The sequence below is a fragment of the Hippichthys cyanospilos genome, chromosome 10 (genome assembly GCF_059441005.1).
Source record: "Hippichthys cyanospilos isolate Australia breed blue-spotted pipefish chromosome 10, RoL_Hcya_1.0, whole genome shotgun sequence".
In the NCBI taxonomy this organism is placed as follows: Eukaryota; Metazoa; Chordata; class Actinopteri; order Syngnathiformes; family Syngnathidae; genus Hippichthys; species Hippichthys cyanospilos.
This window is the reverse complement of record NC_142378.1, coordinates 19,377,179-19,395,255: the sequence shown is the minus strand read 5'-3', so window position 1 is coordinate 19,395,255 and position 18,077 is coordinate 19,377,179. Positions and strand designations below refer to the sequence as shown.

At 39.5% G+C, this 18,077-nt stretch overlaps 1 protein-coding gene across 1 annotated transcript in view; it reads right to left on the bottom strand.

The window, feature by feature from the left end:
* abl2 (ABL proto-oncogene 2, non-receptor tyrosine kinase) overlaps window positions 1-16,478 on the bottom strand; it is a 35,122-nt gene extending 18,644 nt beyond the window's left edge. The window contains exons 1-3 of the mRNA XM_088425869.1: window positions 15,753-16,478; window positions 11,817-11,981; window positions 1,398-1,693 (exon numbers count right to left, since the gene is read on the bottom strand). Of these exons, the coding sequence (XP_088281995.1) occupies window positions 1,398-1,693; window positions 11,817-11,981; window positions 15,753-15,969 (678 nt within the window). The 5' untranslated portion in view covers window positions 15,970-16,478. The remainder of the gene's footprint in view (window positions 1-1,397; window positions 1,694-11,816; window positions 11,982-15,752) is intronic.
* Between the last annotated feature and the right edge of the window lie 1,599 nt (window positions 16,479-18,077).

Here is an 18,077-nt window from a genome sequence, read left to right as displayed (position 1 = left end):
ACGCCTTTATCTAGCTTGATGGGACAGGATGGAAGGAAGGAGAGAAAATAAGTGAAAAACGGAATGTTGTGAAGACTTTGCAAACTTTATCTGTTAGACATAGCTTCTAAAATTACTAGCAGCGGTAAAGAAAGAAATAAGAGGATGATGTTTTAGTATCTGCGTGATTTGCACCCTGACTGAAAGAGTTACTGTAACACTGTAAGACCAATAGCATATCTATCGCCGTGTTGACTTTGAGCGATGGACTTTGCCCCCCTCTGCTTACATCCAGCTCAAGTCTCGTCGTTTCAAAGGTAAAAGCTATTTATCTATTGTATTTATTATATAATGCAAGTGTACAGCAAATTATGTCACTCAATTTTAATATATGTATACAGTGTGTCGTTTTTACCTAAGGCTTCGGCGCGCGTTGCACGCATTCATGAATTAACATGGGTTTGGATTGCCCGCTATACGAGCAATTCGAGATACGAGCGTAGCCGCTGAACGGATTAAGTTCGTAACCCGGGGGCCCACTGTATACATATATATATATATATATATATATATATATATATATATATACACACACACACACACACACACACACACATACATATATATATATATATATATCCCCTTTTGCCCAGTGGAAAAACACATTTAAATACAAAAGACCAAATAGCACATTTCCAATTAATAATGAATGACCAAATTCAAAATTTGGGGGATAATATTTTTGTTAACATTTTCTGACTGCTCTCTCCAGCCAGTATAAAGCACTCAAATGCTGCTAGCTAACAGCTAATTTATGCTAAAGCCTGTGCTTAATGTTGGCAATAGGCTCCGTACAATAAAATGTTAGTGTAATTAAGTCGATTTATTTTTTTTTTTTAATTAATACACAGTCTCCATATATGCAGGCCTACAGGAGACATACTGGATGCTCTGATTACTTTCAGAAGAGTTGTTATATTTTGATTTTCAAGTTGAAGGAAAAGATGGTAAAGTATCAGCAGGTAAGACAAAAACGGTTAAAAAACATTGAAAAAAAAAAGGCCACATACCACAACTATTCAGTATTGGGAAAAACCTAAGCAGAAGCTGAAAAACGAGCCAGGCACTTTTTCTTTACATTCACACACGAGATCGTTACTTTTGTTGCAGTCTGCTCAGTAAAAAGAAATCATTTTGAAAATTGAAACATGTATGTTCAGCATTATTATTATTTTTTATTTTTTTTTGGAAAAATCTCATCGTGTGACATCTCGTCTCATTGGATTTGTATCTTGTCCCATCCACAATCAGAATCTCTACAAAACTTGAGTTTTCGGTGTCCCCCTGACTTCAAACGTGATGGGAAAAGTTTGAGGTTTATGACGGGTACAATTTATTACCTTTAAAGTTAAAAATACCTTTCCATCTGAGGAAGTGTTGATCCGATAGTGGTAGACTCTCCCCTCATAGCGAAGGGAAATAGACAACTGTCCGGGACTACTCTCGCTTTCTCGGACAAGAAAACTGCCATTGATGAGGGACGAAAGCAGGTACTCTGCGGCACTGCGTGACACGGGCCCATGATACCAGCTGTGCTTCTCCAGGCTGTTGACAGGAGTGATGTAGTTGGAAGGGACCCAACCTTGGCCATTCTTGGAGCGAACCTCACTCCATTCTCCATTTTGGTTGTAGCCCACTACACACAGCTTCTCACCTAAGACACACAGTAAAAGAAATGATCAAACATTTGTCACAGTTTTACCAGCCGTGTCAAATGTCAAGTTTCAACGTAGGCTTTTTCTTGGTGTTGTTTTGTCAAAAACGTTGTAAGTCATTGCCCAAAGCTTTTCACACAAATTACAACCATAAAAACACACAAATTAGTGCTTCAAGTACAGTCGTTAAGATCAATGTTAATACACAGGTGCTTAGCATTGCTTAGTTTTGATAAAAACCAAGACATATTGTTTGTGACAAAAAAACAACCTGTAGGTTTTGTACTGAAAAGGCTTTTTAAATTTAACTTAATTTAAAAGTATGAAGTCATTATGAATAAGTTATACAATTTGTTTTTCATTTGTTTCTATAATGAGCTTTTAATTTTTCCCCCCTAAGTGAATCCCATCAGTTTATGTAAAAGTTTATGGACTAGAGTAATAGATCATGCCAGAAGTTGCCACAAATCTTTAGAATTCGGCAAAATGTTTCTTCAAAACTGTCAAGCATTATGAACAATTTATTTGACTTTTTTTCCAGTGATTTTTTTTCCCCCAACATTTTCCACAAAACAGCAATTGCAGTTGAATAGCCTGGTCTGAATTCAAATTGCTGACGGTGACTTCCTGGGCTTTTAGGTGTTCCATCATTTGAGAGAAAGAACACTTTTATAACTTTTGACAGTAATGGTAAAATGGAAATTGGCCGATAATTGCAAAATGAGTCCTGAAATTCTGCCTTGCATGCTGGTATAATGACTGGCTTTTTCCAGCCCGAAGGGAATGTGCAAGTTCTTATCGAAAGGTTAACTGTGTCAGTAGTTAAGCCAGTATTGTGGAGTGCCATTTCAGAAATGGACTGCTCATATTTTAAATGTCATTTGTTTTGGAATTGAATCATTACTATAAAGTGAATATCTCCCAAATATTTGTCTCCTTAATATGAAAATATTTGATAGATTTATTTTGCATTATATAATTTGAGTTCTGTTCAAAATCATATGTAAAGTCCATCACTGATTGCAGAAAATAGAGGTAAACTCATTAGTCTTGATGGCAGAATGATACATTTTCAATTGGCAGTTATTACACATTACAAATTGCGGCACATACAGTATATAATAGGACTTTATGTAAAGATGATGCTTGCACCAAAACGATGTTTCATCTTAATATCTTTCAAAGTATTCTAGAACGCCCACAACATGGAATGAGACTGCTTGATTGAGACAGCCAGACGAAATGCGAAAACGCAAAAATTAAAAGGTTTCCTGGCTTGGTTTGTCAACTAAACCATTGACCGATTGTCACGAAAATTCATATGCACATTCAAACACTTGTCCACATCAACCTGTGACAAATATAAAAATGATCAGCACTTAATTTTGGATTTTATTATTAGTAAATGTGGTTTGATTATGTGATGAGGAAAAACAATCATGTAGCACAATCAAAAATACTGATGTGGTGAGACAAAACAAAACAAAAAACATGTTTTCGTTCAAGTACATGTCTTTAATCTTCACATGCCAACAAAGTAATGAACAATATTGTCAAAGTCATTACATCATAAAGGTTAATTCAAACCCGCCCCCAACTTGCCTTTGACATGGTCCTAATGCACGCCCAATACAGGTGGAGGGCAGCCCGTGGACACATCGCAAAGCAGTGGAGAACGCTTCTCCTGCAACACCACCTCCTTGAGCCATAATGTCAATAATCAACTATGTTTTAAGGCTTCCAAGAGCCTGCTTAGCTTGCCGAAAGACCTCCACCTGCCACGGAGACCATTCAAGAGGGTCCTGCCGTTATCACTGCAATTTTGGGCACATCATCCGCATGCACAGGAACATGGTGATTGCCATGGACCAGGTCCACTTTAGAAAATAGCGCAAAAAAATATTGAATGAGTGGAATGAAGTAGCAGACACATGTCGTAATTAAGAAGGTGGAAATAACTACAAGGCTGAGAGGAACCATTATTTTTGGGGACCATGTGCAAAGGTGAGGCCCACGGGCTAAAAGAATGCCTAAGAATACCCAAACGTTCCACTTAAGCTAACACTTATTTTGCAATTTCTAATTTGTCTGCATTGCAGTGTTTTGAACAGGCAAAAACTGGTAGACCAAGAGTGTGAAAAAAATGTTCCACGTAATTCTTTGTATTCACAAAACGGCAGGGGCAATGAAAAATAAGCTAGCCATTCGCTGTTAAATGTCAAACCAAACAAAATAATTGTCGTGAATTAATGGTGCAAGTCCCCAAGCCTCACACGGAAAAGTATCAAAGGACACCGCTTCGGATTGGTGCCAAGGCTCAGCGTTGTGTTAGCCAGACAAGTGGCGTTAGCAAACACTGGTAGTTGACATTAAGAAAATATGCGGAAACAAGAATCCACCCTCTCCTAAGCTCAACAGTGATAGCATTTTGTCCATTATGTCCAAATCCTGTGCCTTTGAAAATCCTGGGGGAGAAAGGAGCCTGTGTGCCTTTTGACTCCAACGAACTCAACTTCTTGAGAAGCTGATGCTTGTGCGTATCAAGTTTTCTATCTTTGGGAGGAGCACATAACTGTTGCATTTAACCGTGGGATGATAATTGGACGGGCAATATATATTGCGGTTTTACAAGTCACGGTTATTTAAAATTTAAAAAAGTGTGTCAAAACCGGTTTTTGTTCCCTCCCGCGTCGTCTGCCTTAATGGACTGTAGCTCTCTTTGTGTATCATACGTGAGTGCTCTGCTGCAGCAGTCCCTTTTCCTGGTTTGTTATCTTTAATACCACTGGTAGCTTGCTAATGTGGCTAACCACCGCAGGTAAAGTGGCTAATGTGGTGTATTTTGGGTTGTAATTTTACCTGTATTTTTGTCATGCAATGCATGATGGGTAACCACGGTTCTGGGTTGCATGTACCGCTTTTTGTTACGACTACATGCTATGCTAATAAAGAGCTAACACTACATCCAGAGTATCATTGTTATATTAAGTAACAAAGAAGAGCTAAAGATATAACAGCTAACATGTTATCATGTGCTGCTTTCATGAAGGGCCGTTGCTCAATGAAGACATAACTGAGCAAAACCTAGCTTGTGTTTCAAAAGGAGTGCAGCTCTGCCTCAAAGAATGGTGTGAACTCACCCAGGGGGCATTTGAGTGACTCCATGTCTGGGTAGCAAGGTCTGAGATAAGCCCAAGACGTTATCTTCATAAAATTTTCAAGTTGGACTTTGAAAAATTCAGTACATCGGCGCGTAACGCTCACGAGGAGGGACGCATAGATGGATCTTAAAAAATTATGGCAAGCCAGAGCTCCAGCAATAGTGCCAAGTGCCCACTTTAAACGCGTCATTCATGCATACTTCTGAGAGCGTACCCTCGGCTGAGTTGGGGGAGAAAAATAAGTCAAGCCTATGCTTATAAAATAATTCATTTCATAATGACTCGCAAACAACAAGGCTTATAAAACTGTCTCAGAGAGCATTGTGTTTACAAACGGTAGTGACTTATCAAATAAAACAGATCCATTACAACAAAATTGCTCAACACACTCCTCATTTTTCAAAATTGGTTTGCCGTGGAGTGGCTATTTGTTGTGGTGTTTTGAATAAATTGGTTGAATTGGGCAGTAGGTAGCCATATACAATTTTGAGGCTGACTGATCGTTGTTTTTTGATATTATTAGCAATGTGATGGAAATTTTGTCCAGTTCCTTCTGACACATCATGGGAAGAGGGGGGAGTGTGTTGTCATATAGTTCATTTCTAGGGGGCATTTTAAAAGTTATTTACAGAGTTGTTCAAAACTAATGGATAAAAGTGAAAATGCAAGCTCATGTATTCCTAAATTTTAAAAGAGCATCTTGTTAGGGACATAATAAATTGCCCTTTGGTGTGATTGTCTGTATCTGTGTGCCCTCCAAATGGCTGGCAACCAGTTCAGGGTGTCCCCCGCCTACTGCCCCTAGTCTGCTGGGATAGGCACCAGCAAGCCTCCGGCCCTTGTGAGGATAAGCGACTCTAGAAAATGGATGGACATATTGTTAGTGAAACGTGAACCATCCTGGCCAAAGTGTCTCTTTAAGATACTGTAGATGAGAAATCAGAGGATTAGAAAGCCATTAGACTAAATCTAATTATAAAACTATAAATAAATAAAAGAAAAAAAAAGGGTCTCAAAGACTCAACATGGAGTCTTGTCATCTGGTAAGAATGTTGGTGAAGATGCCTTGGTGACATAACACAAATAAAAAGGGAGGTGTCGAAAGATTGTGAGTCTTACTGAACTACATCAAAAGCTGAGCAACAGTAATCAGTGCAAAGCTGCCATGCTTTGCTAGCGCCGGGCAAAAGCAGACATGTAGTGACTTGGCGTCTCGTCTGTGTCTTGTCCCGTGACGCCAGAGTGGGAGACATGAGCGAGCCCGTGAGGTGCACAATTTTCTGTAAATTCAGGGCGGGGTTTCCATAATGTAACATTGCCAGGGTTACCTTTTATCTGGGCAATATTTTGCAATCACATTAATGTGGGTTGTAGTTAATTTAGTTAGCAGACAAATAAAAAACAATAAAACTCACCGGATTAAGGCGCACCCTCAATTAATGACATATTTTAAAACATTTTCCATATATAAGGTGCACCGGATTATAAAGCGCACCCTCAATTTATGACATATTTTAAAACTTTTTCAATCACAATACTCAAAGTAATAACAATAATAACTCAAATAATAACACTAAACTCTCAAATAGCATAATAACTCAATGTCCATATGACCAACCTTGTTCAACTGTAAACACACCAAAGAAACAGGTAAAGCTTACGTTATCAGTTCATTCCCCATCTACAAATCCAAATCTCAATATTGATCCATATATAAGGTGCAACTGATTATAAGGCGCACCATCAGCTTTTTTTTAAAAAAAATTAAGGCTTTTAGGTGCACCTTATAATGCGGAAAATATGGTAATACGAAGGGCTACCAGTTTATATGAAGACTGATCATGTCATATATGCATAATCATTATGTCATATATGCATAATCATTAGTAAAATTCCTAGAAAATCACAATGTTCTATCACTTGTAAACTATTTGCAGAACAGGTCTGCGGGCTACACGTGTGATACTCAGGGGCTGCCAAGTTCCTGAGGGCACCATGTTGGTGACCCCTGCACTATAACATATCCATTGTGATCGGCTACTATTAAAGTGATACTGTGTGGGATTTAGAGCGCTTTTTCACTGCACTTTAGTATATTATAGTATAGTATAGAATATTTTAGTCAGACCAAAAACTTGAAAATGTATTGTTTTGTTTATTTGGAAATTGCTATTTGCAACTGGTATGACATTGTTGCATTTACAAACTGTGTGTTGTGACTTGTGTGAAGTGTCCCAAAGTTTTACATGCAACGGGTAGGGAAGGCAGAACAGGTATACTGAATTCCTTTGGGAGCGGAACAGCCGAAACCCCTTTATTATTTAACCCTCTCCAAAACTCTCTCCACATCTCTCGGTGTCCCCCTGACTTCATCACTTCCGGACACTTCCCTACAATCCAGCGTTACAATAGCATGAAGACCGTGCTCATTCAGATGACGCCCTCATTCAGGACTGTGTACTTAACAACCAAATGTAATCGTAGGTCTAGTTATTATTAGATTATATTACATGGGGGGTGGCACTCCTCCGGAGGTCATCATGTGTGTTATAGATACAGACAGCAGGAGGAGGTGTGTATTGTTGCATTTACCGTAATACCCCTAACGACATTTCTTTTTCGAATGTTTAGGTCAAATTTCAAAATTTAACCCCCTTGAGGGCATTTACATTTTATAGCAGTACATTGTTTTCCCTGCTCATATTACTAAGGTAAGCCAAATATGAAAAACATTCTTACAGTCTGGCAAGGATGTCAGTCAAGTTCCATGTCATTAGTTTTGTCAGCGGCCCATACTCTATAAAGGTTCCTTATGAAAAAGGAGCTCAGCATCCGGCCCTAGGCCTACTGATAGTCTACTGAGTCACACTGAAAATGACGCACCATTCACACGCACTAAAATGAAGCAACTGGGAAATGGCAGTGACAGCCAAAAAACAATGCGTGATGATCAATGTAACAAAAGTTCAACAGCCTTCACTGCAACGAATCCGCTTTTGTTCACAATCAAAGGCTAGAACACAATCTAAGGATTTCTTTGAAACACAGCTAAGACCGCTGTCACCATAGGCTCTAAACTACTTTGAACCACCTACTATCCAGTCTGCCCTTTTCTAATTTTCCTCTGTTAGACTGGAAACACTGACTGCTTCCTGGAGTTTGGACTAGCTAAGAAGAGATAATGACTGAGCAGCTGATTCCTGCTTGTGGTCAACTACTGCTTGTTCAAAATAATCACCTGTTGAGGTCTAGCTCCAAAATGCCAGAGCATTGGAGGCAGGAAATAATTCTGATGTTGAAACCAAAATCTTTTCGAGTCTTGCCACAAGATTAGGAACGTTATAGCTACAAAGCAAGAACCAACTCAATTTTCCCTTCCTGTAGGTGTGTGTTATAGCCATGTGTCGCAACAATTCTTATCACCTATTGCTTTATTGACACACAGCATTCCAATGGGACAAGTATAAAGCTGCGCATGAAACTGCTTCTTCCCCCTCGGGGTTTGATGATCTGACAATCAGTGGAGTGGCCCCAAGTGTTTTTTCCTGGTTTCTTTGTTACCAAGTCGTAAAATCACTATGCTCTGCTGTTGCAATACACGTACGTCCATGGAAGGTGTATGAGGTAAGTGTTAGTTTAAAATGACACGTCAAGTGTCACATAGCAATAACTTTTTTGATGGTATTTACACACAAATGTATTCTTTAGGACAGTGGTTGTCAATATTTTTTCCAATTAAGTTCTCAATTTGGAATATTTTTACTGGCAACTAACACCCGAACCAGTGCAAAGCATGTATGGATAGGGTGGTGTGGTGTGGAGTGCGGGCTGGGCCATCAGTGTGTGATTTATTTAACTTAGGAATTACTATATAAGTGTTTTATTCAGGAACTACACAGGTCAGAACAGGTAAAATCATCTGATTATTTTTGCCATGTCTACTGGAAAATTGCGTCACAAATGACAATGCGTATACTTAAAACTAAATTGAGTCAACACAATTCGGCACTAACCTGCTTCATGTTCCAATTAATTTACTCGTAATTTGTAAACAAACATGCATCGCTCTTTTCATGACATTATGAAACAAATTAGATTTGGGGGTACCTTCAGAAACCATGTTAAAATCTTACATACCCCTTGGTTATTTGTAACCAGGCATAGGCCAACAACTAGATAGGCAACATAATCACAATTTTAAAAGTCACAGTTCCCGTAATGCCCCCAAAATAAGATGTTTATGATGTTATTTTTAATTGTCTACATGTACAATATATATACGTAGCACTTACTATACTGTTTTGGTACATTTGTAAAAATATTTATATACAATTTTGATGTTTTTACCTGGGGTTTTACATGCATTAGCAAATCAACATAGGTTTGGATAGCCTGCCATACGGCGAATTCGCGTTACGATCCCAACCGCAGATTGGATTAATCTCGTAAACCGTTTTTTTACACCATTTGAACATTTGAGGAAGACTGATCTGTCAGCCAAATAAGCGAAGGTTTTAATGCACAGATGTGGATTTGTATATCGGTCGTATTATTACTTACAATAATTATCTTAATGGTACAAGCTAGAGGGCAGATGTCAGTTGGCTAATAGCAGCCAAAGCCTGAGTTGCAGCTAACAGCAGCTCGTGTTAGTTAAGGTTGTTATGGCATTATTTTCAATCAAAAAAGCGAGCAGACTGAACCTATGTCTTTGTCCATCCTTGTTTACACAGGAATATTACTAAAACAGAGACCCTATGAAAAGGATGTGGAAAAGTTATGATGTCTCCAGCTGATTCAATTAAAATTGCAGAAATTGTAAAGAATTATCGTCACATGTATAGCACGAAACCACACAGTGAAATTAAAGTGGCACAGCATGCAGCTGAGTGCTCCAGTTAACACAGAAATGTATTCCTTTAGACTCATTTATTAACTGCGATCTTTTGGCAGATACACACAATCATAAACGGAAACATGGATGGTGCGCAACTTCGGGTATTTATGGCGAAATGAACTCGAACCGCGTCGCAAGGTAAAGGAAAAACAACTGCTTGGGGCGCATTCAATGTTACACTGGCATAGCGTTCAGTGACCGCTCAAGATGTGGGAAATCTGAAACACACTTAATTTAATCCAGCAACAAATACATAATTTATGGATATGAACAGAAGTAAATATAAATAAGAAAGAAAATATAAAAAACATAAATATTTACAAGAGCTGACATTTATTCTGTTTTGGCATCATTTTTACATTGTTGGCAAACTCTTAGTGCAGCCTACTATATACACGGAAACATGGAAAATAACATAATTTGACCTCAAAATTAAGGGGGCGTCCTATGCACATGTGTGTCTTATAATTGGGGAATTTAAAACCATCCAAAGATGTCAAAACCACTAAGGCAACTGTAGTGTGCAGTTCTCATTGAGTATATCATACATGAGTCATCCTCTGCTGCAGCAACCAATCCATTTCCTGCTTTTTGGGCTTTGGTATCAATATAATTTTGCTCCTGTGGCTAAGTACAGTGGGTAATGTGACTAACATGTCATCATATGCTAATTTCACATTACATTTCATGTGATATCGCTCAAGGTAGGACACAAGCCTTCTAGCCTGCTTGAATGTGGCTAAACTGTTTTCCCGTTGGTTAGCTGCTGCCCTAATGCTAGTCGTTTAGCTTTCTGAGATGTGGAGGGCTAACACGAACATAGGTCAACATGTGTTTCAGTTCGGTCGTGAAGAAATATTGCCTGCTAGAGAACCGATTCTCTCTGAAATGCCTGCTCGTGCTGGATTAATGCCTGCTCACCCAGGATGATATGCTCGAAATGATACGAAAGCCATCCTGACACTAATTAATTTTGTATCTCGAGGTATCACTGTATATTTAAAATGATTATGTACAGAATAAAGATGTTAATGTGAAAAGTAGTCTTCTCTCTAAAATTCTTCACACAACCAAACCTCTTAGCGCCAAATCACGCACACTCGCACAGCTGTCAAACCAAGGAAACACTCATTGAAACGATCTGTACCAACCTATTGGTTTAACGCATTGAATCTTACTGAAGCCCAAACCTCGAAAATATGAAGCAAATCTGCAAACCACTTGTTAATCTTGTTAAAATTTTGATGAATGTTATTATTATTTATTTATTTTTTTTACATCGAGTCTATTAAATTCTGTTTGTCAAAACGCACTATATTTCTCATTCAATTTCTAATTATGTCACTCTTTTGGGATAAAACAGTTTTCAACGCAAAAGTCCAACCGAACCCGATTATTGTAATTCCCCAAATATAAGATGCACTCTTTTCCTCCAAAAAAGTATCGGTGCGTTCTATAAATGGTACCCCCAAAAATTTGATTTTTTTTTTGTTTTGTTTTCGACACCATTCGAGGAAGTTTGATCTGCCAGTCACATAAGCTGAGTTTTGATGCACACCTGCATTTTTACATCAGCCGTATTCTTACTTAATTACCGTAATGGTAGAAGCTAGAGGGTGGACTTCAGGTGCATTTAGCGGTCAGTGCAATTTGCAGCTGACAGCAGCTTGTGTTAGCTGAGCTTGTTACAGCATTATCTTCAATAAAAGAAGTGAGCACACTGAACCACCATCCGAGTCCATCCTTGTTCAGGAATATTACTAAAACTGAGAGGGTCATGTAAAGGCTATGATGTTTCCAGATCTTTACACTCTTAATTGAACCAGCTTGACAAAAGTGTTCCAGTTAGTGAACATGGGAAAGAATTCCATTTGACTTTTTAACAAAAAAATGAAGGGGGGCCCATAGACATAGGTGTCTGTTAAATTCGGTGAATTTCAGAATTCTGAATAATTAACTTAGCTCTCAAACTGTGCAAATTGTATTCTCATTGTTAGATGAATAAAAATATTTAACTAATATCAAATTCATTGTAAACTGTCATTTGTGGTAAAGTGTGGTTACCTTTGGTGATGCTGAGTGTGTTGTCTCCACTTGCCACAAAGTCATAAAGTGCAACAAACAGGTTAGGGTCGCTCTCAGCTGCTCCCAATAGGTTCTCCTTGGAGCTCCAACGCACTGCTTCTGTCAGGGCTGCAGAATCCAACCCAAATGGTCTGTGGAGAGCTTCTGGAGAAAAAGGAAGACCAAAAGAGAAAGCAAGACAAAAAGAATGGAAATGATTACTCAAGAAATAAACATCAAGCATGAGGGTTAACTGCTGAAATTGTACTTGCATACAAAAATGTAAATGACTTTCAACCTTGCAGCACAAGCTGGATTTACGTGCAGGCTCAGGAGTCTGCCTAAAACCAGTGTAGTGTTTCTGGCCACCAAGAGCCACCCACTCTTCTTCAGGAACCTCAAATGCACTACTTGTTTTTTTAAAAAGTGATCAGTAGGAAAAGCAACTGTATACAGACTGTCAGCCCCAAAGTGCAGACATTCAAGTCTTTTTAGTTTTAACTTTTTTACATATTCTATTGGTTATATCAAAGATAAATCACTGAAAAAAATGGGGCTGAAATTTCCCCTTGATTATGAAAATATATTATTATAATATTATAATTATTACTTTCGGATACATTGTAAACCTGATGTATTAGATTTTATGTGATTACTGCATGAATTGCTTTTGTGGAGAGACAACTTTGTTGTAAGTATGCACCCCTAAGACAGCAGGTGCCGCCATAGTCAACTGGATGTTTTCTCTCAGACAACGTCAATGGCCAGTGGAAGCAAATAATCAAAATTATATGCAGTATGTTTGTGACTGGACAATGTTTTTTTGAGGCTAAAGATGTGTATTGGTGTGTAGTGTGTGTGTGCATGGGTGTGTATACACCAACATGTGTATTGAGTAGGATAACTGTCGAAAAGTCGTACACGCCATTCACAATTTCATATTTGTGAGAGTAATGATTTATGTGTTTTAAATGCTTCTCTGTAAGAATAAAGAAAAACATTGAGGGCTTGAATTTATTTTTCTTGTGATGACGAATCAAAATTTTGTGGGTCCATTCATCAATCATCCACCACCCATCTGGGGTCGGGTCGCAGGGCCATGCTACGTATATATAATACACATGTATACAATCAGAAAACATCAAAAATAAAAAATATAGAAAATATTTATTTACCTTTGAGTGGCACTTGTTATGGCCAAATTCTTTCGTAAGGATAGCCTAGGCTAGGCTAGCTTCATATTTCTTGATTATCTCCAGCTTTGTTTCCATACAAATCATCTTCTTACTTCTCTCTTTAACATCACTAGCAATCTTGGGACACATGGCGAACCCTTTCAAGTTTGAATTAAGCAGTAAAATGCACTATAAATAAGGTGCTGTAACCACTTGCGATAGAACAATGCTATACCATTCTGTCATTTTGAAACGAGTGAGGCCGACCAATAGCAGACCAGCATTGTAGTGACGCTTTGCATGGAGGCATTAACGGCAACTGAAAATAAGTACAATAAGTACAAAATATATATATATATATATATATATATATATATATATACAGTGGTATATGGGGGGGGGTTTGCTGGCTGCTGTAAAAGCCACATCATCCTTCTCACTATGTATGTAATGTATGTAATATACGGCGGCCAGAGGCGGCGCCAAAGGTTTTCAATGTCGCAATCTCGCAGTGGCCGAGATCGTGCTAAATATTGTGCTGACAGTGCTGCGCTCTCGTTATCTTAGCAGAGTAACTACGGTTCAACAGCTGTTAAGTGAAGCAAACGCTGCACATACCAGTTATCCCAAGTTCTCGCTTCCGCCTTTCTATAAGCCAGGTGAGTGCTCTTGCTTGGCTCCGTTTTGTATTGAAAGCTCAGCTGGCCGTGTTGGATCTCTCCCGGTGACCGCAAAGCGGCCGCCATGGTTCATTCCTGCCCCCTGCGTGAGCCGTTGAATGTTCCCGAAGTTGATTGGCTGCCGTGATGCGAAACGCGGAAAAAGTAAAAAAAAAAACAAAAAAAAAAACTTCACGCGAAAGGCGAAATTTCGCTTCTCGTGACCGCGCACGGCCCTTCGCGTCCATTGTGTCGCCCGACGTGCATTCGGCCCAGTCACGCGAACTCCATAGACTACAATACAAAACTGTCTGCTTTTTCGCCTCGTTCGCATTCGGTGGGGGTTGAGGACCACTGATATATATATATATATATATACATAAACGTAAAAAGCGATGTTTAATAATAAGTATTATGAAATTTTTGTGTTACTTATGTTTTACATCATTTGAATAGTGAAATTTGAATGAATAAATCACTTGCACACAGTTGAGCGAAGCAGTCTTGGATGCCTTTTCATTCAAGTAACAAATGAGTACCTCACAAAGTGACACTCTTCCTTTGATTGGCTCTTAGCCAGTAAATGCAAGATTCTGTAGATAAGAAAAAAAGACATCCATCCATCCTTTTTCTTGAGCCGCTTATCCTCACAAGGTTCACAGGTTTGCTGATGCCTATGACTGACTGATGACTTTGGGCAATGGGCAGGGGACACCCTGAACTGGTTGCCAGCAAATTGCAGGGCACACCTGGGCAAACAACCATTCACACACTCAATCACACCTAAGGGCAATTTAGTAAGTCCACTACACCTGCCATGCATGTTTTATGAAGAGTGGGAAGAAGCTGGAGTGCCGGAGAGAACCCACGCGGGCTCTGGGATAAATTGCAAACTCCACAAATGAAGGCTTCAGCAAGTTGGATTTGAAATCAAGTCACTGAACTGTGAGGCAGACGTGCTAACCTCTGTTTCATGAGCCACCCACAAAAGACATTTTCTAGTAAATTAAGCTTGGCAAAACAGTGTTCTTACATGTGAAAGCTGACGTGGTCAAATGTGACTTTTGTTTTATGTAACCTTCACTTAAAATAATTTTGCAGGAGATTAAAATGAGTAGTTGGGGTTAGGGTTGAGGGAGTGATGACAGGATCACTCCTGATGCTGAAAGGGCGACGAACCAACAATTACAATTTTTGGCGTGAAAATGGTGGACTAACAATGATGAAAGGGAACGCGGCATTAATGACTGACAGACAGGCTAAAAATGTAAACTGCCCTCTTCTGGCTATTACCGTGTCAATGTGGAATAAAATGACTTATTGTAAAATTGTACAGGCCCTGTTACCAATTAATCTCAGTAAATCCAGTTTTACAGCACACAAATACTTCTCTGCATTTAATTCATGTTGAACTCGTCTAATTCAGGACATCAAGGAGAGCTGTGATTACATTAATCTCATGCAAAAAGAGAGCTTAAGACATCGCAAAAACAATTATTTGGGAGTAATCTTGAATGCATGAACGTAATCTTGTCATGACAGAAGGCGACCTAAATTATTCAGCATCAGATCAAACGATGCGCTCAGATTGCTGAGTGTGGTGTGCTGTACAGTAGACGCGAAGAGGCAGGATGCAAGTGGTGAGCATGACAAAACCAGTCGTGATTGTAGCACCACCCTCGCTTTGGCTCCTATACAGAGTTAATGGGGTGGAATCGCTCGGAAACCTCCCGAGGCGATGATCACAGTTTACCAAAGCGACTATAAGATGAAAAGGGAAATCATAATCCCTATTATTCATAACAAATGTGGCTCATTCAAAACACTGTCCCTCCTTTTGGCATCGCCAGGTCACATGCAGCAGAGGCACAAGACACAACTCTTAGTGGTGTTTATCACACGTCCATGTTAGGTCATCAACAGAAAATAAAATCGGAGCAAACATTGGGAAACATGAACGAGTAACAAAAAATATCAGTGAAGGCTTGGCGCAGATGATTTTCGCTTACATCAAACTAGCACAAGCGCTGCTTAGCCAATGCTAATAAGATGTAACAAATATTCATTCAACCCCACACACTGCCTCCATCAAACTCTTTTACCTGAATGTTTCGTGAATATGTTGATCGACGGGTCAGGCACGATGATGGCAGTGCTCCTGCCCGGTGGTGTACCGGTGGAGCTGCCGGGTTCTCGAGGTCTCCTGCCAGCGACGCTCCCCCGGTTCCCCTTCCCTTGGTGTGCTTGGGACGCGTGGGGCTGTGGCGCCTGAAGTCCGGTCGATGTGCCTTCACCGACGCGGCCTACCTGCTGCCCCATCCCAGTAGATTGTCGTAAGGACGTTTGGGACGAAGCGAGCAAAAAAAAAAAAAAAAAAAAAAAACGGTGAGCCTCTGGTTCACATTCCTACGAGCTGGAAGAGGCTGCGTGCCGAATAGCGTTCCTCTGTTCCACTCCTCCTCCTCTCTTCTCACCGCTAACTATTCCGTATTCGCTCGCTTGGCTACGCGGCTAACGGGCGTTAGCAGCGATCACAGAAATCCACAACTCCCCGGGTTTCAAACATAAAAACAACTCTCCCCGGCGCGTGACAGTGACAGTCTTTGGTACGGAGAAACACACCTCGTCCGGCCAGAAAATATACTTGCGAAAGTTGCTCAAATGCGGAGGGTTTATTTTATTTTATTTTTTCAAAATGTTTTAGCCGTGGTCCGGCTGCTGCGCGCCCCCTCTGACTCCGCCATCTTTACCGCAGAACAGAAGATGTGTTGCACAAGGCGGCGGGGGGTTGGCTGGGTTGCCTCTTCCCCTGGCGGTCGGCGTCCAACATATCTACAGTACTTCTGGCACGGACAGATAGGCCCAAAAAACCTTACAGAACCGTGCACCCTCGGTTAGTAGTATTCGTCGTCCCCAAAACCCCAAAACTTTGCCTGTAGTTGATATGCTCAATTACATATTTAACGAAAAAGAGAAAACTTTTCGCGCCCCCCTCCCACTCGACACGCTTACTCTAAATGTTATCTATAAAAATTGTATGCCTAAACCTGTATCCCTTTAAACATTAAACAAAATAAAAAGGCAATATAATTATCAACAACTGTCAATTATTTTCTACGGCGTTTATATGGGTTACAGCTTAGTATAAAACTGACAAAAATAACCAAGTGCATGAAAGTCCCTGAAACTAATAAAACAAAGAGATGAACATTCAAATTTTACTGCAATTACATTTCATATGACAAAACAAAGCCTTTTCTCTGGGGTCATCCGCGCCCGCCCAACGCACAACTTTTTTGCTGTATTGCGTTAGGAGTGTAATGCATTACACACACAAAATAGTAATATTTTACTTGGTACAAATGAGAGTAGACCATGCAATACAATATATTTTTAATCTGAAAGCGGTGTGTGTGTCTCCAAATTCGTCAAAAAGCACTGTGAGATTGGAGGAAAAATGTTTACTTTCTGTTATTAGTACCTACTTAGCAGAGATGAGTGCGGCAGCAGCAGACAGGTTAAATATGTGCAATACGTACACAGGATCGACATACGCTCTCTACTTTCAGTTCATCAGAGATAGACAAGAAAAATATAATAGCTTGGTGCTTTGTGCTTGACACCTTGAGAGCTGTCCACATCACTAAATAGCACCAGTAATTTGATGAACAATTTAGAGCGGAACCATAGTAACCTGAAGATAGCGAAAAGAAAACACGCGGAGGTTTGAGAGTGGGGATCAAACAAAGCAGGCAAAATGATCGTTCTCTCGCTCAGGGATGCCTCTTAGACCTCAAGAGGTTAGAGACTTGTGGCGGAGTATGTCGTAGGTAAAAGATAAGATGCAGCTTTCCACAGTGGATTCGTCATGATTTCAAAACCTTGTTGGCGAGATCCTTGTCGCAACAAACAATAATGACAAGGTAAGCTAATTATATATATATATATATATATATATATATATATAGGCACACTGTAAGATTTGACAGTTTTTCATGACGGACAGCAGGAGGTGCTGAATTTACCATTGTCCGTAGCGATAACAAACATGGCTGGCAGCCTCCAGAGAAGTGCCACCCTCCATGTAATATAATTAATTAATTAATTAATATAAAATGATGTCAACTTACCCACGATTATAATTAAAACACACCGTTGGTCGTTCACAATTGATTTGCAAGTCTTTGAAATTTATAATCATTTAATTTATTCCTTTTTAAATTAAAATCGGTCGTCTGATTTTGTGCTGGAGTGTAATATTGTACTGTAGTGGGTACTTGACTTTTATTACTTGCTATGAGCATTTCCAAGTAAAAACTTTGTTAAATTCTGTTTGAGGCTAGACTTTGAGGTTTGCCTTCCATAAAGCAATCTCTACCTTTGTACTGAATCTCAGTCACTTCTATGATTTTCATTATTAACTGCGC